The sequence below is a fragment of the Neomonachus schauinslandi genome, chromosome 13 (genome assembly GCF_002201575.2).
Source record: "Neomonachus schauinslandi chromosome 13, ASM220157v2, whole genome shotgun sequence".
Taxonomy (NCBI): Eukaryota; Metazoa; Chordata; class Mammalia; order Carnivora; family Phocidae; genus Neomonachus; species Neomonachus schauinslandi.
Window position 1 is genome coordinate 8,498,916 of NC_058415.1, and position 22,960 is coordinate 8,521,875.

The following is a 22,960-nucleotide window of genomic DNA, read 5'->3' on the forward strand; positions in this document are numbered from 1 at the left end:
TGTTTTTGTGTCAGTTTCTTACTGTTTTGATTACTCCAGCTTTGTAGTGTATCTTGAAATCTGGGATTGCGATACCTCCAGTTGTATTCTTTTTCAAGATTGCTTTGGCTATTCAAGGTCTTTTGTAGTTCCATACAAATTTTAGGATTATTTGTTTAAGTTATGGGAAAAATGCTGTTGGTATTTTGATAGGGATTGCATTACATCTGTAGATTGCTTTGGGTAGTATGGACATTTTAACAATATTTGTTCTTCCAGTTCATGAGCACAGAATATCTTTCCATTTGTTTGTGTCACCTTCAATTTCTTTCATCAGTGTTTTATAATTTTCAGAGTATAGGTCTTTCATCTCCTTGTTTAAGTTTATTCCTGTGTATTTTCTTCTTGTTGGTGCAATTGTAAATGGAATTGTTCTCTTAATTTTCCTATTGCTTCATTATTAGTGTATAGAAATGCAACAGATTTCTGTATATTGATTTTGTATCCTGCAACCTTACTGAATTCATTTATCAGGTCTAGTAGTTTTTTGGTGGAGTCTTTAAGGTTTACTCGATACAGCGTCATGTCATCTGCAAATAGTGAAAGTGCAGTGGCTAGCGCTTCTAGTACTCTGTCGAATAAAAGTAGTGAGAGTGGACATCCTTGTCTTATTCCTGATCTTAGGGGAAAGCTCTCAGTTTTTCATCATTGAAGATGATGTTAGCCGTGGTTTTTTAATATACGGGCTTTATTATGTTGAGGTATGTTCCCTCTAAACCTACTTTGTTGAGGGTTTCTATCATGAATGGATGTTGTACTTTGTCAGATGCTTTTTCTGCATTTATTGAAATGATCATATGGTTTTTATCCTTTCTCTTGTTTTTGTGATGTATCACGTTGATTGATTTGTGAATATTGAACCACGCTTGCATCCCAAGAATAAATCCCACTAGATTGTGGAGGATGATTTTTTTTTAATGTATTAATGGATTTGGTTTGCTAATATGTTGTTGAGGATTTTTTTTTTTTTTTAAAGATTTTATTTATTTATTCATGAGAGACAGAGAGAGAGAGAGGCAGAGGGAGAAGCAGGCTCCCCGCGGAGCAGGGAGCCTGATGCCGGACTCGATCCCAGGATGCTGAGATCATGACCTGAGCCGAAGGCAGACGCTCAACCATCTGAGCCACCCAGGCGCCCGTTGTTGAGGATTTTTGCATCTGTGTTTATCAGAGATATTGGCCTGTGATTCTCTTTCTTTTTTGTAGTTGACTTTATCTGGTTTGGTATCAGGGTAATGCTGGCCTTACAGAATGAATTTAGAAGCTTTCCTTCTATTTTTTGGAATAGTTTGAGAAGAATAGGTATTAACTCTTCATTAAATGTTTGGTAGAAATTCACCAGTGAAGCCATCTGGTCCTGGACTTTTGTGTGTTGGGAATATTTTGATTACTCTTTCAGTTTCATTGCTGGTAGTCAGCCTGTTCAAATTTTGTTTCTTCCGGATTTAGTTTTGGGAGGTTATATGTTTCTAGGAATTTATCCATTTCTTACAGGTTGTCCAGTTTGTGGGCATTTAATTTTTCATAAGATCCTCTTGTAATCCTCTGTATTCTGTGGTGTGGGTTGTTATTTCTCCTCTCTAATTTCCAATTTTGATTATTTGAGCCCTCTCTTTTTTTGATGAGTCTGGCTAACGGTTTATTAATTTGTTCATCTTTTCAATGAATCAGTTCCTGGTTTCATTGATCTGTTTTTTTGTTTTTTTTTTTTAGTTTCTATTTTGTTTATTTCTGTTCAGATTTTAGTATTTCCTTCCTTCTACTGGTTTGGGGTTTCTTTGTTCTTTTTTCTAGCTCTCTTAGGTGTAAGGTTAGATTGTCTTTTTGAGATGTTTCTTGCTTCTTGAAGCAGGCCAATATTGCTGTATATTTACCTCTTAGCACCACTTTTGCTACATCCCAAAGATTGGGGATTGTTGTGTCTTCATTTTCATTTGTCTCCTAGCATTTTTTGATTTCTTCTTTGACCTCTTGGTTGACCCATTCATTGTTTAGTATCATGTTATTTAATCTCCATGTATTTGTGTTCTTTCCAGATTTTTTCTTGTGGTTGATTCTAGTTTCATAGAATTGTGGTCAGAAAAGATACAGAGTATGACATGATTCTTTTTGAATTTGTTGAGACTTGTTTTGTGGCCTAATATGTGATCTATTCTGGAGAATATTCCATATGAACTTGAAAAGAATGTGTATTCTACTGTTTTAGGGTGGAATGTTCTGAATATATCTGCTAAATCCCTCTGGTGCAATGTGTCACTCGTAGCCACTGTTTCCTTGTGGATTTTCTGTTCAGATGATTTGTCCATTGATGTAATTGGGGTGTTAAGGTCCCCTACTATTATTGTATTACTATCGATTACTTCCTTTATGTCTCTTATTAACCGCTTTATGTATTTGGGTGCTCCCACGTTGGGTGCATAGATATTTACAATTGTCATGTCTTCTTGTTGGATTGTCCCCTTAATAAATATTTAGTATCCTCATTTGTCTCTTGTTGCAGTCTTTGTTTTAAAGTCTATTTTGTCGGATATAAGTATTTCTACCCCAGCTCTCTTTTTACTTCCATTTCCATGATAAATGTTTTTCCGTCCCTTCACTTGCATTGTGCATGTCTTTAAGTCTGAAATGAGTCTTGTAGGCCATGTTTAGATGGGTCTTTTTTTATACATCTGTCAACCTATGTCTTTTGATTGGAGTGTTTAGTCCATTTACATTCAAAGTACGTTTTGATGGATATGTACTTATTGCCTTTTGTTACTTGTTTTATGGTTTTTGTAGTTCTCGGTTCCTTCTCTTGCTCTTTTCTTTCACAGTTTGTTAGCTTTGTTTAGTGATATACTTGGATTCCTTTTTCTTTATTCTGTTCATATCTGTTACTGGTTTTTGAATTGTGGTTATCATTAGGTTTATATATGACATCTTATGCATATAGCAGTCTGTGTTAAGTTGATGGTCACTTAGTTGGAACCCATTCTAAAAGCGCTAAATTTGGTAGTTTTCCCCTCCCCCCTCTCATTTTAGGTATATGGTGTTATACTTTACATCCTTTTATTTTGTGACTCCCTTGACTGACATTTATAGATTTACTTAATTTTACTGCTTTTATGCTTCCTACTTTTCTTAATTCTGCTTATGGTCTTTCCTTTCCACTTAGAGTCCACTTTAACATTTCTTGTAGGCCTGGTTTAGTGGTGCTGAATTTCTTTAACTTCTCTTTGTCTGGGAAACTCTTTATCTCTCCTTCCATCCTGAATGATAACCTTGTTGAGTAGAGCATTCTTGGTTGCAGCTTTTTTTCTTTGAGCACTTTGAATATATCATGCCACTCTCTTCTGGCCTGTAAAGTTTTTGCTGAAAAATCCACTGATAGCCTTAGGGATTTCCCTTGTATATAAATGTTTTCTTTTCTCTTGCTGCTTTTAAAATTCTCTCTTTATCACTACTTTTTGTCATTTGAATTATTACTTATCTTGGTGTGGACCTCCTTGGTTTGATTTTGTTAGGGGCTATCTGTACCTCCTGGATTTGGGTATCTTCTTTCTTTCCTAGATTTGGGAAATTTTAAGCTGTTATTTCTTCAAGTAAATCTTCTGCTCCTTTTCTCTCTCTTCTTTTTCAGGGATCCCTATAATGTGAATGTTATTACCCTTGATGATGTCACTGAGTTCCCTTAAATCTGTTTTCATTTTTTATTGTTGTTTTTTCTCCTGTTTCTCTCCTATTGCTTTCCATCATTCTGTCCTCCAGGTCACTGATCTGTTCTGCTTCCTGTAGTCTACTACTTATTCCATCTATTTTTTTTTTAATTTCAATTACTATATTCTTCATGTCTGATTGTCTTTTTATTTTCTATCTTTTTGTTGAGGGTCTCACTGAGATCCTCCACTCTTTTCTCAAGTCCAGTGAGTATCTTTCTGACCATTACTATAAATTCTCTATCAGGCATATTAATTATCTTTGTTTCATTTATGTCTCTTGCTGATTTTGGTCCTGTTCTTTCATTTGAGACATATGCCTCTGTCTCCTCATTTTGTCTAACTCTCTGTGTCTGTTTCTGTGTGTTAAAAAAGTCAGCCATGTCTCCTGCTCTTGAAGGTAGTGTCCTTATGAAGAAGAGGTCCTGTAGTGTCCTGCAGTGCCGTGTCCCCTGTTCACCAGAACCTGGCACTCAGGGGTGTCTAGTATGTGTGTTGTGTGCACCCTACTGTTGTGGCTGAGCCACTTTTTCCTTCATTCCAATTATGTGCAGTGGCTCTCGTTCCCTGTTGTGGGCAGGGACTGTGTTGTTAGTGGGCCGGCGGGAGGTGGGGGGGGTGCCTTGGACTTGATTTGTCAGACCAGAAGTTTGCCAGAGATGCAGTGGCACCAAACTGCAGTGTTGTCCCCTGAGAAGCTTTCGTTGGTGGGCGGGGCCTGCAGTCAGACCAGATATCTGCCCCTAGACACTGCTGGAGCTGCACTGGACTGGTGTGTGTGTGTGGTTAACATTCGCTCTCCCCGGGGCAGGAGTTGCTTTGGAGTGGTGCTGGCCCCTGTCAGTCTGCAGAGCTGCTTTGGATGGTCTCTGGCCGGGGGTGTATTGGAGGGAGGTCTGCAAGAGAAGGCCATGTGGAGCATGTGGTGTTAGCAAGGTCTGCAGTGGTCTTCTGTGGGAGGGGCCCTGGAGCAGAGGCCTAGCTGGAGGCGGTGTGTCTGCAGAAGTGCTCAGGGCCGGGGCACGCTGTTAGCAAATCACGTGGAGAGTGTTGTCCAGGCACTGGTTCCCGCAGGTGTCCATGTATCTTGGCTGGGGGACAGGGAAGGGGAATGACCCACTCTTCTTTGTTCCTGGAGAAGTCTCCCAAGGGTCCCGGCTCCTCCGCCCCTCCACCCCAGGCTGTGAGATTAGTAAGCAGACTTCCCTCCCGTGTGTCCCAGATGCTTTTCAGCCTGCTGGCTTCTATGCTGTGTCTCCACAGGCGGCTTGTTGTGCTGTCTCCTTCAGGGGGGAACTTCCATTTCCTCTCACCCTCCCACTTCTCCCAAGCCAAGCATGCTCCTTCTTTAAAGCTCCAGGTGTTAAGCCCCACTGATTGTAAGAACTCATGCTGAATTTCAAAGCCAGATGTTGTGGGGATTTGTCTTCCCCATACAGGCACCCCGTGCATGGGATGCCTGACATGAGGGCCTGTTTCCCACCCTTTTCCACGCGCACTGCACCCCTCCCTCCTATAGACAGTCCTGGAGGTCTTCACCCTTCCTATCCTCTCTGTTATGGCCTCTTCTCCACATTGAGCTACGGAGAGTCCGTTCTGCCAATCCTGTGGTCGTTCTCTGGGTTATTTACATTGATGTGGGTGTTACCTAGTTGTATCCGTGGGAGGAGGTGAGCCTAGGGTCCTCACACTCCACCATCCTCACCGGAAATCGATTTCACTTTTAAGCTACTGGTATCACATAATGAAGTATTCTAGAGAGTAGAGTCCATAGAGTGGTCTAATCCTGTCTTATAATTTGTTGTTGCTGTTGTTTGGGTTTTTGATGGGTTTGGGCTGGCTTGGTATTACATAAGTGCTTGCTCTGTGCCAGGCACTGTTCAGATGCTGGGGGGACACGAAGATGAAAGAGAGGTATCCCACCCTTAAATTGCTTATTACCTGCATACACACTAGAGACAGACAATTACGGTAAGTTTGACACGGACTGTTTCAAGCCCTTAGAGGTTTTTGTGGTGATAAGATCGTTGTATTTCCTTTGCTGTTCATCTTCCCTTAACGCCTCATTCCCCGTGTTCCGACAGTAAGAAGGACGCAGCGATCCGCCGGCGAGAGCTCTTGGAGGCCATCTCTCCCGCTTTGTTAAGCTACCTGCAAGGACACGCCCGGGCCCTGGTGCTGGATAGGTCTGCGTGTGTGTTGGTGCCCGACATCCTGGGAGCCGCCGTCGGAGACGTTCAGCCTGCCATGAGCGCCATTGCTGGCTTGGCAGCGGCCGCGCTCCAGCCGGGTGGCAGGGACGGAGAGGTAACGTGCTACCGCCGGGCAGGGGGAAGCGCCTGTCCCTGAGAACATTGCCGTAAAGAGAATTTGAGTGCTCATTGCCTCAACTCACCCCATGCTGACAGCACATCTGATCACTGTGAATTCAAGATAGTGCCGTGGCAGCACCGTCTTCCTCAGAATCTCCCCGCGACTTCGTATGACCTACAGAGGAGGGGAGGCAGAATCTCCTTAATGCGGCTCTCTGTTGTCCACGGCTGGCCCCACATGCTTTTCCAGCGTATTTCTGTGCTCTTGATTCCGTCCTGAGTTTGCTGTGGATTTTGGCATCTCTCTGCGTTTGCACACGTCCCCTCCCTCAGCCCAGAGGCTGTCTGTGTCTCCGTTTTGCTGTGCTGTCTCTGTACAAGGCCCACCCATCCCGCAAGGTCCCCGGAGTCCTTCTCGCGGAAGTCTTCCCAGTTCCCTCTCATTAAGGAAGTCTGCTCCTTCTCATAGCTCCTGCCTTGTGATTTGGCCCCTGATAGTTCCGCCTTACACCTGAAGTTCACGGATTCACGTACCTGATTTGTGCGGGGCAGTGGTTGGCACCGTCCCTCCCCCCCCCCGCAAGCTTACTGTTTTGTTGAGCACAGTATTTAAATGAACATGTACACAGATAATTACGTAAGTTAGGATCGAGATGAGCGCTGTGAGGGAAACTGCAGGTTCTGTGGGACTGTATGAGAACGGGAGCCAGCCTGTCCGCAGGAAGGCTTCCCTGAGGCAGTGAAAGCTACGCCGAAACCAGAGGGTTGTAGCTCAGTAAAGAAAGGCAGAAAGAAGACTGTAGGTGGAGGGAAGAGCACGTGCGGCCGTCTGAAGGAAGAAGGGGCCCGGCACGGTTGAGAACAGAAGGCTCAGGGTAGGAGATCAGCTGGCAGAGGGAAGAGAGGAGGCAGAAGGCAGACCGGGCAGGGCCTTTGTCCTGCACTAGGTCGTAAGCTTGGCGAGCCTGCTGTGTCCCGATGTGGCCCATGTGCCTCAGAGAAGCCCTGCACCTGCCCTCGTAGAGCAGAGCAGATTATCAAGTTGGGAAGATGTATGCATGAGTTTTCTCCCTAGGAGATTGAGCGTTGTCCCCCATGCTCCATAAGGAGAGATCCTAGGTACGTGGGAGCAGCTGATATCTAAACATCATTCAGCCCCAGCTTTCCATGTTTCTCTGCTGTACCGTTTTGTCCCACAGGTTTATTTGGACCTCAGAACGCTATTGCAGCCTGAACGGTGGTTAGCGTGATCTTGAGACGGGCACTGTGCTTCTGCCATTCAGCTGGGCACTCCTGAAGCTGAGCCACGGTGCTTTTGAGTGGTTCCCTTGAACATCCGTCTGAGCGTCAGTCTGGGGATTAGACGAGATCGCTGGGCCCTTTGGGTATTGGTGGTCATTCTCCCTAAAGACCTCAGCATTGTGGCACTTTCCACACAGCCGTGTCCTCACCTGTGCGAGGTAGAGAACAGATGGTAGGCCAGGGCGTGGCTGAAGACAGCTTTGTATGTTTTCCTTCCAGCTTCACGTTGCAGAGCATCCCGCAGGACATTTAGTTCTGAAGTGGTTAATAGAACAAGATGAGAAGATGAAGGAAAGTGGAAGAGAAGGTAGGCTATAAGACTTGAACTTCTCCCGTGTCGTCTATGGAATTTCCTAATCCCCGGCAGCCCTGAACTTGATGCCCGCCATTTACGTTCAGATGAAATTTGTTGAGTGTTTAGAAATGGTGTCTCTGGACAAGAAATGATTAGTGCTTGCAGATAAGCTTTAGTAAATACTGGAAATTTATGTCCTGGAGTCCTTTAATTTCCTTTCTCTTCCCCACCCTCCCTCACTGCCTCTCCTCCCTTGCTACCTCAGACTTCTGAGCTGGAGCGACCAGGGCCCTAAAATGCCATTCCGTTCCATGGGGGGGTGATAGCTGGGGCGGGAGGACATTTGTGAGTGTCACCACCCCAGTTGAAAAGCAGAATATCTATCTCTAGTTTGGAGGAAGGGATAAGCAAAAGAAAATTGTCCTCATCAGAATTTTGAACTGAGGCCTGTTTGGCATTGAAATACATGTGACCACAGAGCAAGCCAGTCCTTGGCCTTTGTGGTCTTTCACAGCCCTCCTGGCTGCTCTGTAGAAGCTCAGCTTTCAAGAGAAGGACAATATCTTTTAATCAAATTGAAAAGTTGCATACCATTCCTTTCTCGGCCCCGTCTTTGAGCAGACCTCCTGTAACTAAATTCAAGCTCCATCCAGCGTTTTAGCCACTAAGGAGATCTCCCCCCACTGAGTTCGAGCAGTTTGTGCTTTCTGTCATCATGTCTGAAAAAGGGGACAGATCGTGAATTTATGTCTTGAGGCAAGTTGCAGTTCTAATGGCTAGTGAGGCAATCGATACAGTGGAGCTATTGCTTCTCACTCTGCCTTTAAGAATAGAGACTCGGGGCTGTTTTTCATTGCAAACTTTCTGTGAAAGACAAAGCTTCTTGTAACAAATTTTGAAGAAAAAATAACATATTGAAGCCTCTTTTTCATTATTAAGAAGTTGGTGCACAGTTGAGCTGAGTTCGTATTTAAAGAATTGTCTGGCTTGCTTTTAAAATCCAAAGAATGTTCTAGTGATAGTTTTCCTTAATTCAGTTACACTGACAGCTCTAAAACACGCCTGTATGGCCCTCACGTGCGTATCAGATTCATGCAGCACCAAACCAGTGTGGCTGCCTTCGTTATCTCTTGCTGTGTAACCAGCCACCTCAAAGCTTGGTAGTTCTCGAACAACATCAATCAGAGTTTGGTGGAGCTTGGTTTTGCTCCGCTCACAGTCCTCTGGGGCTGCTACGCTTGGAGTCGGCGTGTCCATTTGGACGATGGCTGGCAGTGCCTCAGTCCGGCAGCCTCGGTCCCACTCCCGGGGCTGCTCGGGCTTCTTCACAACATGGTGGTTGGGTTTTAAGAGAAGAAAGCAGGTGTACAGTGCTTTTATGATTTAGCTTCAGAAGTTATTGAATGTAACTCTTCCCACACTCTCTTGGTTAAGTCAGTCACAAAGGCCCACCAGAATTCAAAAGAAGACATTGATTCCACCTCTGGCTGGGGCGGGGGCGGGGGGTTTGCAGCATTCTAGAAATATTGTTGTGCTCACACTGCCTCACTAGCTGATTACGGTCCTTCCTTAACGTGTGCTGTGAAACGCTAAATAGCCATAGGCCTCTTGGCTTTTAAAGGGTCCTCACATTTGGGTCTCTTTGGATGAATTACACATGCTACCTACCCAAGGTACTTGCCTTCAGTATAGGTTTCCCACACTTCCATCTGCACCAGATCCTAGCTTTCAGAGTTTCTCCGTTGTCCAAAATTAGTTACACTTAGATGGCACAGTGAATTGAAGATGATATATCAAGAACTGAGGAATCTGATAATAACATACGAAATAATTAACAAAAGATGAATAATATTTTTGATGGGTGAATGTCCAGCTTTGTGGAGAGAAATTACCAGGTGTTAGCCGGAACACCACCTGACCACTAGTGTTATTCATGGCACCTTCCGAGTCAGCATTTTTCACAAGGGAGACCTTGATTCCATCCAAGCATGAAGTGCTACTGTCAAACATTGACTCCCTGAATACCTTTCAGGTCAGGGTTAAATCATTAAAGAGTACAAAGAGATGCAAACACGAGCAAGTGAGCGTTTTATAAGAATTCATTGTTTGTCTTCAGTAATTACTGCTAAACATAGTTTAAGACTCAGACCAGAGTTGAAAGAAGTAGCTGTATTAAAAAGACATTAAATAAATCGGAGGTGGAACTTTTAGTGTTAAGGGAGGTTGAGTGAGAACTCTTTTTATGCACTTTTTTATTAAAATATGTTTGCAGACTTAAGGGCTGTAGGGATGGAGATGGGGAGTTTAAATCTTGTATAGTGTTCACTGAGTTTCAGTATATTTTTCAGGTTGTTTTGCAAAAACACTTGTTGAGCATGTTGGTATGAAGAACCTGAAGTCCTGGGCTAATGTAAACCGTGGTGCCATTATTCTTTCTAGGTATGTATGATGTGCGCCTTTCTACACAGGGCCCTCCTCCTGAATGCCTATTCACGCAGAAGGTGCTTCCTTCACCTTCTTTCTCGCTTCCGATCTTTGTTCCTAATCGTTCACAGTCACTCAGGGTCTAGACAAGTGTACCAAATAGTAGAAACCAGGCCTAACTCTTCCAGTCAGTCCTTACTCATCCGCCCTCTTCTGGATTCAAGGATTGTGAAGTTGTGACATTCACAAGGTCTCATTTGGTTGTTTTACCCCATTTATGGTTTCAACCAAAATATAATTGTATTCTCTCTCTCTCTTTCCCACTCTCAGGAAAGCTCTTTACATATGACTAATTTATAGAGATCCCTTTCGCTACCTCCTTTTCCCCCCAGATTATGGAGCCCTCCAACACCCAGTTATTACAAATTATATAATTCATAGGACTTGCCAAGCATACGTGTTCTGGAGCTTTATTCTTGCCATTATTAATTACTTATCTCAAAAAAAGAGATCTATACTAACTAGTTCACCTAATGCATTTAACATTTGTTTGACTTAAAATAAACATTACAAAATAATAAGCCTTTAGTTCAGCTAATATCACAACTCCTAACCTGGTCCTCCTTCCTGTAAGCCTATTGCAACCCATTTCCACCATCCTGAGAGACAGATGCAGAAGAGACCACATCACTTTTTGTTTTGGTTTTTTCCCTTCAAAATGTTGTTTTATTATTATTACCACCTTTTGATCTCCTTTATCCCTATCCACACCTTCCCCCGGACCCTCCCCCAAACACACATACTTCCTGCCTCTGGCAACTACCAGTCTCTTCTCTGTATTTATGAGCTTGGTTGGTTTTGGTTTTTTGAGGTTTGTTTTTTTTGTTTTGTTTTGTTTTTCATTAGATTCCACATATAAGAGGGGCATCTGGGTGGCTCATTTGGTTAAGCACCTGCCTTCGCTCAGATCATGATCCTGGGGTCCTGGGATCGAGCCCCATGTTGGGCTCCCTGCTCAGCGGGGAGTCTCTCCCTTTCCCTCTACCCCTCCCCCCACTCATGTTCTCTGTCTCTTTCAAATAAATAATATTTTTTTAAAAAGATTCCACATATAAAGAGAGATCATACAATATTTGTATCATTTGATGGTCTCACCACGTTTATGGTTTTGACCAAAATTGTAATTGAGTTCTTTTTAATGGATTAGCCTTGTCCTTCTGAAAACTGTGACAGAGTTGCTTTTTAAATCATGACTGACTTTACATGCGATTTTCTTTTGTGATTTCCATGTATTCTTAAAAGGATTTTGGAGGCATTTGCTAGTGAAGTCCGCAAGCTAATTGTTTATTTCTAATTAAAATGGTAGAAAAGTGATGATTTGTGAATCGTGGCATGCGCTGCACTTGTTTATTATTCTCCAGACAGAGTTATGTAGAGTTTATAATTCACAGGTCATTGAAACTTCAACTTCCATGCGTTCTATTCCTGGATGTGAAACCCTTCTATTGACAACATCCATTTAAAATAGATTGGTTTGTGAAGCAATCACTGGTGATTTTTTTTTTCCCCCTGCTGTGTTACCGAGGTTTGGAAAAAGATACCAATCTTAAATTTGAATTTCCCACAGTGTTTCACGTACAACAAGCCGTGCAATTTAATCTGCATTGTTTGTAAATGTTACAAGTCTTTATTCAGTATATAATTCGACTTGGAACACATAGACTCACAGATACACTCGGGCATTCATTTCTTTGGGTAGATCAGGATCTCCAAATATGTGGGTGGTGCAGATCATTTTGTTCATTTCTCATTGAAATTAGCTAATTTTCCAGTTGATGTTGAATAGTCAGAATCCTTTAGCTGAAACATGGACGTATTTAATGTGAAGTTTTTTTACCAGGCATTTAGAGTGTTAACATGTACTACTGACATTCTTTTCATTAACACTCAATTAACTAAAAATTTCAGCCATGCCATGCAGTTAATTTGTAGAGCTTGCTCATCGATCATAGCTCCATTTGGGTGGATTTCAAACATCAGAAGGCTCCTGCAGGTTTATTGTGGAACACTACTTAGAGGTGGACCACTAGTACAGTATTTGAGGTTCTGAAGGGAAGTTGAACTCCAGATGACCTAACACTTGATTAATACAATAATCAGTGTTATGTGGTTTTAGAATACTGTCACGTGCTTGACTTGTTTGGTAAAATTCTCTGCTGCTTTATATTTTACTTCAAACTCATGCAGTGTTTTTCCCCCGTAAATCTTTTTTACAATAAGTGAAAAGGCATCCTGGGTAAAAAAAAAAAAAGAGTTTCAGCCTTGTATGCAGTCTGAAAAATGACTCAGGGAAACAGAATTCTCTAGCATTTAGAGCATCATGGGCTCTAGGCTCACTGCCTGGGTTCTAGTCCCAGCTCACTGTGTGGTCTTGGGCAAATTATTCAGCTTTTCTGAAACTTAGTTTTTTTGGTTAGAAAACCGGATTCGGGATCATCACAGGTCGTCGTGCAGACTGCATGAGATGGTTACATCCAGTGCGTGTGTTCAACAAATACTAACCTTTATTACTGCTGTGCATTATGTCACTATGTGCTTAGCCAGTGTAGAAAATAAAAACTGCCTGGTGAGTCACAAACCTGTTAAAAGAGACTCGTAACAACTTCCTCGGCTTTGCAGGTGGCAGGCTGTACTTGTTGCTTGTCTCCCGCAAACAGCAGCATGCTGCCTGGTGCTGCTAACTCACCCTCCTCTCTGTGCACGTGATGGAAGGCCTTAGGACCAGGGACTTTGGGAAGTGCCATGTGATTTGGTTCTAGGATGCGTTTCAGAGGTCAGCATTAATGTGTGGTCGTGAAGAGGGGGGCAACCAGGAGACTCAGCCCTGGCGTTCTACCGGCAGGCCCCTGTGTCCCAGCCCCTGTTTCAAGTGAAAGGGGCCTTCCTTTTGCCAGCCTCCAGGACTCCACTGGACTCCATTCACTTGTGGGGATAGAGCTTTCTAGCAAGGTTTCAGAAAGTGGAGCTGACTTGTTCATTTGTTTTAATGGCTCACTTTTATTGAGTGCTTACTAAGGGTCAGGCTCTTTGTGGGTGGTGTAGGTACGAGATCATTTGAGCCTCAAAAACTCTCTGAGGTAGAAGGTGGATTGTGTTGCTGATCCCATTTATAGGTCAGGAAACAGTCTTAGAGAATTTAAATAGCATGCTCCTGCTTGTACCATTACTGAGTGGCAGAGGTAGATTTCACATCTAGGCCATTAGGCTCCAAGGTAAAGCTGCTCACCCCTTCCCATGTTTTAGCTACAAAGTTGAGGAGGCTGACTCTTCCCTGCTTCCCTGGCGGGCCATCTGCCTTTCCTCTCTGCACCCCTCCGCTCCCGCTCTTTCGGTCACATGGCACTTCTTGGCCATCTGCTCTGCACGTGTGCTGCCACGAAATCAGGAAGTAAAACCCAAGGTTTCTGTTCTTGAGTTCATCTGGGTGGGGAAGGGAAGATAGAATACATGCAGGAAATACTTCTAAGACAGGGTGTTAATCACAGTGAATGTCGGACCAATTCTGTACGGGGCGGAGTTGCTCCTACATGGGAGTGACTCTCCCAGCAAGATTAGAAAAGGTTTTCTGTTGATGTGGTTTCAGAACGTAGGCTACCAGCTCCCATCATTCAGCTGGAGAATTCAGAAGATGTACTTACAATTACAAGACTTGTCTCACAAATCAATGAATTGTTTATACCTTGTGTGGCGATAGTAATTGCAGATGATTAGGGGTTTTTATGAAACATGATTTTTTTGTTTGTTAATCTTTGTCTTCTCTCTTCAGCCTTCTCCAGAGTTCCGATCAAGAAGTTGCACACAAAGTCAAGGCTGGGTTGAAAGGCCTCATTCCAACACTGGAAAAAAACAAAAACACCAGCAAAGGAATAGAAATGCTACTTGAAAAACTGGCTGCATAGTGGACACAGTTAAGAACGAGAGAGAATCATTTTTCCTGTCCTCTTTTCCCAGTGTGGAGAAGAAAGGCTCGGGTCCACCTTCCTGGGAATCTGGGTGCTCTGTATATCTTTCTTTTTTGTATAAGAGGTCTATTTATAAAACAATTTCTAAAAATGGTCTTTTTTTTTTTTTTTTTTTTTTTTTTTTGTTAATCCCAGCCAAGTCCTCTATCATACTGAGTAGTGAGCAAATTAGATGTGAGGTGGTAACATAAGAGTTTAACCGTCCTAGACATTGGGACCAACCAAATATATACCACGTAGGAGCATGAGTTGATTCAAGAGAGAAGACGTCTTCAGAAGCAGTAGTCTGAGAAGGCTTCATGGAGGAGGTGGGGCTTGGGGACCTTGAAGGAAGGCAGGGCTTAGCAAGAAGGAGCCCAGGGTAGTCTGTGGTGGGAGCAGAGGTGAAAGTGAATAGTTTTGCTTGGGGGAACTTCCGGTAGCCTTGGGGCTTTGAGGGCTACAGGGAGGGGGATACCGTGCAGCCAGAGCAGCTGCCTTCCCTGCTTCCTTAGGGATTGGGTTCCGGGTTAGATTTTGTTTGAAAGGCCCTGGAGTAAGGAAAGGCTCCTAGGGGGACATGTGCTACAGAAATGAGGGCATCACCGTGGTAGCGGTGTTAAGATCAAGGTCACTGGGATAATCTCCCTGTCTCTGGAGCCAGGTCTGCCAAGGAGATAACCCCTTGTGATAAGACTTTCTCCCTTGAGACTTTGCCTGAAATAGTTGAAGCCTTTACAGGGTCTTCGTTAGAAGAAAGGAGATGCACGTTTGTTAACAGTGCTGCAGAAGTTTAAGTGTGAGGATGTTTGAATTTTCTAACTGTGCTTGGTGGTCAGCAGCCCAGTGTGGAAGGGTTGGTAGACTCCTCAGGGCCCCTGTAGCCCCCACCTGCTTGGATTCCAAGCCTCGGGGCTTTCTCTAGCCCATGGGACAGGACGCCCCCGCCCGTCTGCCCCTGTGCTCCACCTGCTGGAGAACTGCTGTGCCTTGTTGAACCAGACTGCGCGGCCCAAGACAATCCCCCACATAGAAGACACCGGCATCCCTCCCTCCCCCCTCTCCTGCCAGGAACATGGAACCTACCCGGGGAACAGAAGAGCTGATACCTGTAACTGGCCTTTGGCTTGGAGCCTCAGGCTGGAGGTGGGATGGGGTGAGGAGGTAGATGGGGAGAAGGCCACTTCAGAGCTTGCTTTTGTTTGACGAACACATTGTGAGTGTGTTTTCCATATAAAGGGCGCGTTCAGAAGCGGAGAAAAAGCCCTACTATTTGTTCCGTCTAGGAGACTAAACAAAGTACCATACATCATTTTCAAATTGGAGCAGAACCAAAGCAGCAGCCCTTCCTCTGCACCCCTGCTTTGCCCCGTCCACCCAGAAGTAAGGACTTCCAGTTCTTTTCAGCTCTGCTTAGTTTGTAAATGCAGATGTGGGTTTTTGTTGTTTTTTTTGTTTGTTTGATCTATTAGTTGTAGGCATTTTCTTTTGACTTCTGTTATAGGAAAATATAGATTAAGACTTTTCACTGCCCTGGGGGGGGGGCACCTGGGTGGTTCAGTCGGTGAAGGAGCATGACCTGACCTTCGGCTCAGGTCATGCTCTCAGGGTCCTGGGATCGAGCTCCGGAGCTCCGCATCAGGCTCCCTGCTCAGCAGGAGGTCTGCTTTTCACTCTTCCCTCTGCCCCTCCCTCCCACTCCTGCTCTTGGTCTCTGTCCAATAAATAAACAGTATCTTTAAGTCATTGGTGGATTTTAAGGAGCCTGGCCAGTGAACCTTGGAAGTGGTGTTCCTGGGAAAGGTTTCTTAGACCGTAGACCCCCGAGGAACAGTCCCTTTCCTGCCAGCCAACCTTAGATGTGCTGATGATGCTTCGAGCTGGTGTCGTCTTGCGGCCGTGGTAGAAGAGAGCGTGCTGATGACGGCTGAGCCAAAGGTGGGAAGTTGAGCTGCGGATAAATCAACACCTGGAGCTGTCCTACTGCCGGACGTGCGGTTAGGTGAGACGGTAAGCCCATTTATCAAGCCGTTTTGAATTGGATCTTGAGAAACTGTCAGCTGAAAGTGTGCTAACCTGACTATCTCTGAATCTTAATTTCCACACTAACACATTGAGTCAACTGGCATTCCTATATTTCCCTTAAACACTCCTCCCGGAGCCAGCTGGCTTTCTGGATGTCCTGAGGAACTTCGCTACAACCACCACCATCATCCTGGGCCTTCCCTCCATTTCTCCTATGGAAAGCCCATTTCCAGGATCCCATACATTTCTCTTTCTTAGTTAACACTCTTGAATGAGGCACAATCTGTAATAACCTCCTATGAAAGAATGCAGATAAAATTTTAAAGTCCGCATGTCTTCATTCACACCCTTTCACACCTGGGTACCTAGTTTAGCTGGATATAGAATTCTGGTTTGAAATTAATTTTGCCTCAGAATTTTAAGGACATCGGTCAATATTTTCTTTGATGTAGAGTTGCTGTGGAAGCCGAACGCCATCCTTATTCTCAGTTTTTTTAATATGTGGCCTTTTGCAGGGGAGCAGGGCTTCCGGGGGAGGTTAGCACTGTTTCTAATCCCCAGCTGCCTTGTCTTGCAGGAAACTGTGCGTTGGTATATGACACGTGTCTGTTTTCCATGCTTCATGCTGGGCACTTGGCAACGTTGTAGGAGACTTAGGCTCTTCCATTCTGGGAGTTGCATTATTCCTCTGACTTTTTTTTTCTGTTTTCTTTCTTCTTTGGAACTCCTGTTAACTGCGATTTTGAGTGCTTGGTTTGATCCTCCTAATTTTTACTTCTTGGGCTTTGGCTTTTTCCTTTGCCCAGAAATGAGTGACATATTTCCTCTGCTTCCTCCACCAGCCCTTCCCACGGAAGTGTCCTTTTTTTGTGCCTTGGATGTACATATGTCTCAGGATGTTGTCTTTTATGTTTATTTTATTTCATTGTGTTTTACTTTGCTTTGTCTCTCTTGAGACTGTTATCTGCTCTTTGTTTATCTTGGTCTCTGTCCTATGTTTGAGGCTTTCCTAGAGAGATCTTTGGCTCTCCCTCTATATTTCAGACACTGGCAACTGATGAGAAAGGGGCAGGTGTTTTCCTCTTCTCTCCCGCTGAGGGTTCACTGCACAGGTGTGGAAGCTGCTGTTTCACCAAAGCCCTCCAGATGTCAGGATCTGTTGGCCTTTCAGTGCCTCTGGAGAGAAGTCCACCTGGCAGCCAGTATTCTGGCTGCTCAGCACTCAGGGCACAGATTTGAGTTAACCCAGCGACTTAGAGTAAGGAGAGCGCCTCTCCTTCATGCTCTCTTGTTCCTGGGCCCCAAACCTGGAGGAATTGAACCCGTGCAAGTCCAGAAAATACACTGTCGGCCTTCTGCCAAGATACAGAGTGGTAGTAAACCAGTTTGGGGCAGTCCCCATTTTCCACCCCAGGCGTCTCTGCAGTACCTAGAACCTCACACTGCCAGCATTTTGTATCTATCACAGTGAGAATTCGCTTGCTCCCCACATGCACTTGGCGTTCACCTTTCTCTGCCCTGCCTCTTTCTTCACTGCTTTCTGTTCTTCCAGATTATTTGTTGCTAGTGCTCACTCACCGATAGCTTTTCTCCTCTTTACTCTGTTCTTGTGAGTTTGGACCATTTTTATTTTTAGCAGAAATCTACAAATGGTTTTAACCAAACCGAAAGCAACCGGGCTGACTGAAGGGTTTATTTTCCATGGAAAGAGCTTGATTTGAGAATGTCTTTAATTTCCAAATAGAGCTTTTTGCAGTTCTCAGGTTGCACCAACCCCATACTTTTCCCTGGAATCAGACGTTGCCTACAGGGAAGGAAGAACCTTGTTTTCCTTTTAAGCCTGGGGTGCTGTGCGTTTGCATAATGGAATAAGGACTCTTGCAGGAAATGGCTTCCTGCATGCTCACTCTCAGAGGATTGGCTCTTACATGAGATGGCACTTGTCTTACTATTTTCAAAGAAGTTTTGAAAAGATTACATCTTAAAAGTCTTGGAAAGATGAGGGTGTGTGTGTATTTTTAGAATAAGAGAGCACAAGGTCTCAAAAACAGCAGTTAATATGGAGCCACTAACCATAAACGTTCTGTACCCAAACTAATGAACTAAACGCAAAAATCTGCTGCTTGAGCTCTTTTCTCACTTGTGACCTTGCTTAACCCAAGGAAACTAAGTTTATCATAATCTGCACCTAGTACAGGCTGACTTCTTTGAGTTTTTGTGTTGGAATTCTAACCCCCCTCCCCCAAGTGCCTCAGAATGTACCGTATTTGAAGACAGACCTTTAAAAGGGTAAGTCAGGTAGAATACAGTTCTAGGGGTGAACCCCAATCCAGTATGACTGGTGTCCTTACAAGAAGATGAGGACACAACCCACATAAAGAGAAGACCACATGAAGATGGAGAAGACAGTGTCTACCAGCCAAGGAAGGAAGCCTCTGGACGGAACCCACCTTGCTGACCCCTTGATCTTGGACCTCTGGCCTCCAGTACCGGGAGGAGATGAAGTTGTGTGGTTGAAGGTACCCAGTCTGTGGTATTCGTTATGGCCACCAACGAATCCATCTTTTCTCACCTCAGTTGAAAACCACCACCACCAAAGTGACCCAAATTCCCTAACCTTTTCCCCAGTGAATTCTTAAAGCTTTTAAGTGACCATTCTTACCCAAGAGATAGAGCTTGCTATTTGGATCCCACGACTCCCACGACTTTTCTGAGCAGGAACTAGATGGCGGCTCTGCTCTGCATTCCAAAGTGTGCAAACAGACGCTGATTGCTGTGTACATGTTTGTACCCCAAGCAGTGCCTTGGAAGATGTGCTGCTGGTTCCACTCCCATCTCTATAAAGGAATAGTGTTTGGAATCTTTTATCAAAGTGTTTTATCCAATTTTTAAACATGGATTCATGCCCCCTGCTGAATCTACGTGGACAAAGCTGCAAAAATGTGGTACTGAGAAATTTTGGTCCATGCTCTCTTGTTCTGAGGGGAATTAATTATGTCTTGAGGGAGAATAATTAGTGCTGAGTTGTGCCTGCTGGGTGATGACCACTTGAATGGAAGGTGATAGGAATCTGGTAAGGTTATGAGAATCAACTGACTGTGCTCTTGATGACTATAATCAAGCATAATGAATAATTCAGATATTTTAAATGATTTCCAGATGCTTGAAAACAGACGACTTTTAGATAGAAATCCTCCTGCCTTTGGAATGCATATTTTTACTGATACACCTACCAGTAAAGACATGACTCGCTGTGACGTTCAACAGTGTGCGGTGGTGGGAAGAAAGACCAGGCTTCTTCAAGATGGGTGTGTGACAGCAAGAAAGCCACGTGGGGGAAAAAAGACAAGTCAGGTTTTCTTTTTCTTGCCAAATCAACAATTGTGCTCCATCCTTATTGCTTAATACCTAAGTCTAGTTCCAAATATTGAACTGTTGGAATCCACTGTGTCTGCTTGTGTTAATAACCTGGTGGACTTATGTTTTTGTCTGGCACCCCTGGGGTTCCCCTCCCACCTTTCACGGGCCTGCCTCTACCAGGTGCATATGACCCAGGTCTCCCAAATCACCACCGTTCCCTTGGCCACGATGATTAGTTAATGGGTACCGATACTCTCATAAAGTAGCATCTAGTTAGCCTCTGGGGTGGGAGTAATACCACTTGAGCATCCTGGGCCTTTGCCAGAGAAACTGTGGAATCTGCTGCCCCCACCCCTGGGACCTCAAGCTCCTTCGTCTGTCACCTGATGCTGCCCCGCTTGGATCTTACTCTGTTTCTTCAGTTGTAACAATGCACGTTTTGATCACAGTTGAACAAACCCGAAAGGATGCATCTTAGTTGATGGCATCTTAGTCTGGTCATTTTTAACAGGCAGCTTGCTTTCTCTGTGATACATAAAATAATGGTGGGTCTGAGCGTCAGGGCCTAGTACAGATGGTAAAATACAGTGTTCGTATTTTCCTCTCTCTCTACGTAAGCCTGCTTTCCTTTTCCTTTTTTTTTTTTTTTTAAGATTTATTTATTAGAGAGCGAGCACGAGCGGTGGGGAGGGGCAGGGGGAGGAGCTGAGCAGGGAGCCCGATGCGGGGCTCGATCCCAGGACCCTGGGATCATGACCTGAGCCGAAGGCAGACACTTAACCCACTGAGCCACCCAGGTGCTCCCTGCTTTGCTTTTCCGTAGTAGCTTTTCACTGCCTTCCAAACTTTTGTTGATTGCCGGACTCCTAGAGGTGAACAGGGTTAGGATGAGGTGTCTTCTGCTCTATGTTTGCATGCAAAGTACACCCCTTTTGAAAATGAAAATCCAGTAAAATGAGAGGCAGGGGCACCAGCCCAGAACCACGCTGCGATTTGAAGCCTGGCTCTCTCCACTGGGCATCCTTGGAAAAGATCCGTAGCCAATACGCTTCAGTTTCTTCATTTACAAAAAGATAATGCACATGTCATGTGCCACTGTGAGGATTAAATGAGCTTCTGTATGTGGGCTTTTATTTTTTTGCTTTAAAACATTTAAAAAATTTTAAATTGACGTGTAGCGTTGTATAAGTGTAAGGTGTAAACCTGTCGGTTGACAGGTTTATATGTTGCAGTGTGAATGCTGTTGTAGCATTGGCTAACACCTCACTATTTTTTGTGGTGAGAAATACCTAGTCTCTTAGCAAGTTTGTTTATAGTACAGTACTGTTGCCCATATCATATACCATATTTTAGTTCATTGCAGCATTATTCGCAATAGCCTAGAATCCAGCTAAATGTCCATCAATATAGAAAAAATACATGGTGTATATATATACATACATATGTACACATACATACATTGGAATATACTTCAGCCACCAGAAAGAAGAAAATCCTGCTATTTGCAACAATGTGAATGGATCTTGAAGGCATTAGTGCCAAATGAGATGTCAGACAGCCAAGAAATACTGTATGCTATCACATGTGAAATAAGCAAAAGCCACCGTTAGTAAAAACAAAAGTAGATGGTGGTTACGACGGGCTGGGAGGATGGGGAAATAGGATAGATGGTGTTTAAATACATGAACTTGAAACTGGTAAAGTGCTTACGTTTGGTAAAGGACGTACAGCTGGGGCTCGCTCAGGGCCAGGCTTCCATATGGGCAGGTAGGCTCATGGTGTTTGGGGATTGCTGGAAAAGTCCCTGTGAGGACTCTGGAAGTCATGACTTGGAAATCAAAGTTCCCACCTTTGACATGTTCAACATTGAACATTTCAGCAACCCTGGACCCAAAATGCAGAATAACACCTGTACTTTTGAGTTAAATATTGGCTAAGAAATCACATAGAAACTTCCCCAAGAATTCATTACCATTTTTAGGTTCATATTTTATAATTTAAAACAGCGATGTACAGTGGGAAGGTAGTCAAAGGTGGGGCGCCTGGGGGGCTCAGCTGGTTAAGTGTCTGCCTTTGGCGTGGCTCATGATCCCAGCGTGCTGGAATGGGAGCCCTGTGTCAGGCTCCCTGCTCAACAGGGAGTCTGCTTCTCCCTCTGCCCCTCCCCCTGCTCACGCTCTCTCAAATAAATAAAATCTTTAAAAAAAAAAAAAAGTCAAAAGTGTAAGCCATAGTTCCATTTGCAGCTAGTGCCTGGGGTAAGAGGGTTTGCAGGGCTCTCAGTCCTCTCTTCTGCCCACACGTTAGGCAGAGGGTGAGAAAGCAGCTCAAATCAGCTTTTAAAATGCAAATAACCCTGGTAGGAACCGCAGGTTTAGCTGTTGCCAGTGACCAACACCTTAGAGTCTTATCAGCCTGCTCCAGGAGGAGGCTGGGAGCTAGACGGGCTGGAAAGGGAGTTTGCTTGGGGAAGGAGTAATTTGAGGTCACTTAGCAGGGCCACTAGGCCTGGGTAGAGCAGAGGCGTGGGGGGATTTCAACTTGTCTAGTAGTCTTGGCATCCAGAGATGGAGTATGGGTCAGCACCAGGAGACAGCGTGGCTGACTCCAGGGGCTTGTGCAGAGCACCTGGGCCCTGTATGGGTTCTGCCGAGAGCAGGTGATCTTGGTCCTCGGTGTCTCATCTGTAACACTGGCCACCTGCCTCCTGTTCCCTCAATAGAAAGACTATTTAAAACGAGATTCTCTACAAGTGTGCGGGGATGCGGCGGACAGTACTACCGAGAGACGTGCTTGGGGTTTGGTCTCAGAAGATCTGGCTTTGAGGCTGTGTCCCGGCTCTGACCAAGAACGTGGGTAAGTCACAATCCTTATGAACCGTTGTTTGCTTACATGTAAGAATAAAGAGACCTGAAAATCTCAGAGGGCTGGGGTCGGAAGCATGTGAGATTATGCATGTTGGAGGTGCGTGTAAATCTGTAGGTGTTTAGGATTCCCCGATGAGATATTCCTTGCCAGAGTTCAGTGACCAAGTCACAGGGTTGCAGTATTTAGAGCCAAAAACTACGTTAAGTAAAACTACTGAAAGCCTAGAAATAGGGCAACAAGATTTGCCACATTTAAAGACCTACTAGAGCATTATCTACAAAACCACAGGAGTCTTTGACTTTTTTAGGGAAATGTAACTTTGACATACTCTTGTATTAATTAGAGCTCAGATTCTGGAAAGGTGGGTCATAAAAAGTAGAAATCAACGTGCTGCAAACAATTGCTGTCCAAAGTGAAGACAACCCAAGAGATTAGTCTTATTGCCATTAGTGTTGATCTAACTTTGCGATCTTCTTCTGGTCGTTCATTGAATATATATGTGTGTATATATGTGTATATTTGTATTAGAGGAGGAAGAATTTTTCCTCTGTCATTCTGAGTTCTTCTAAGCTACCCTTCTAAGCTGGAGCTCTTATAGCAAAAGACAGATTAACAGGAGAAAAGCACACAAGTTTATTT

At 44.2% G+C, this 22,960-nt stretch overlaps 1 protein-coding gene across 2 annotated transcripts in view; it reads left to right on the top strand.

Annotated features, from left to right (window-relative positions):
• The window catches only part of PUM3 (pumilio RNA binding family member 3), a 46,908-nt gene extending 32,726 nt beyond the window's left edge, over window positions 1–14,182 (top strand). For both annotated transcript variants that reach the window (XM_021694347.1, XM_021694348.1), the window contains 4 exons: window positions 5,819–6,041; window positions 7,568–7,655; window positions 9,992–10,082; window positions 13,894–14,182. In XM_021694347.1, the coding sequence (XP_021550022.1) occupies window positions 5,819–6,041; window positions 7,568–7,655; window positions 9,992–10,082; window positions 13,894–14,026 (535 nt within the window). In that variant the 3' untranslated portion in view covers window positions 14,027–14,182. The remainder of the gene's footprint in view (window positions 1–5,818; window positions 6,042–7,567; window positions 7,656–9,991; window positions 10,083–13,893) is intronic.
• Window positions 14,183–22,960: the final 8,778 nt, after the last annotated feature.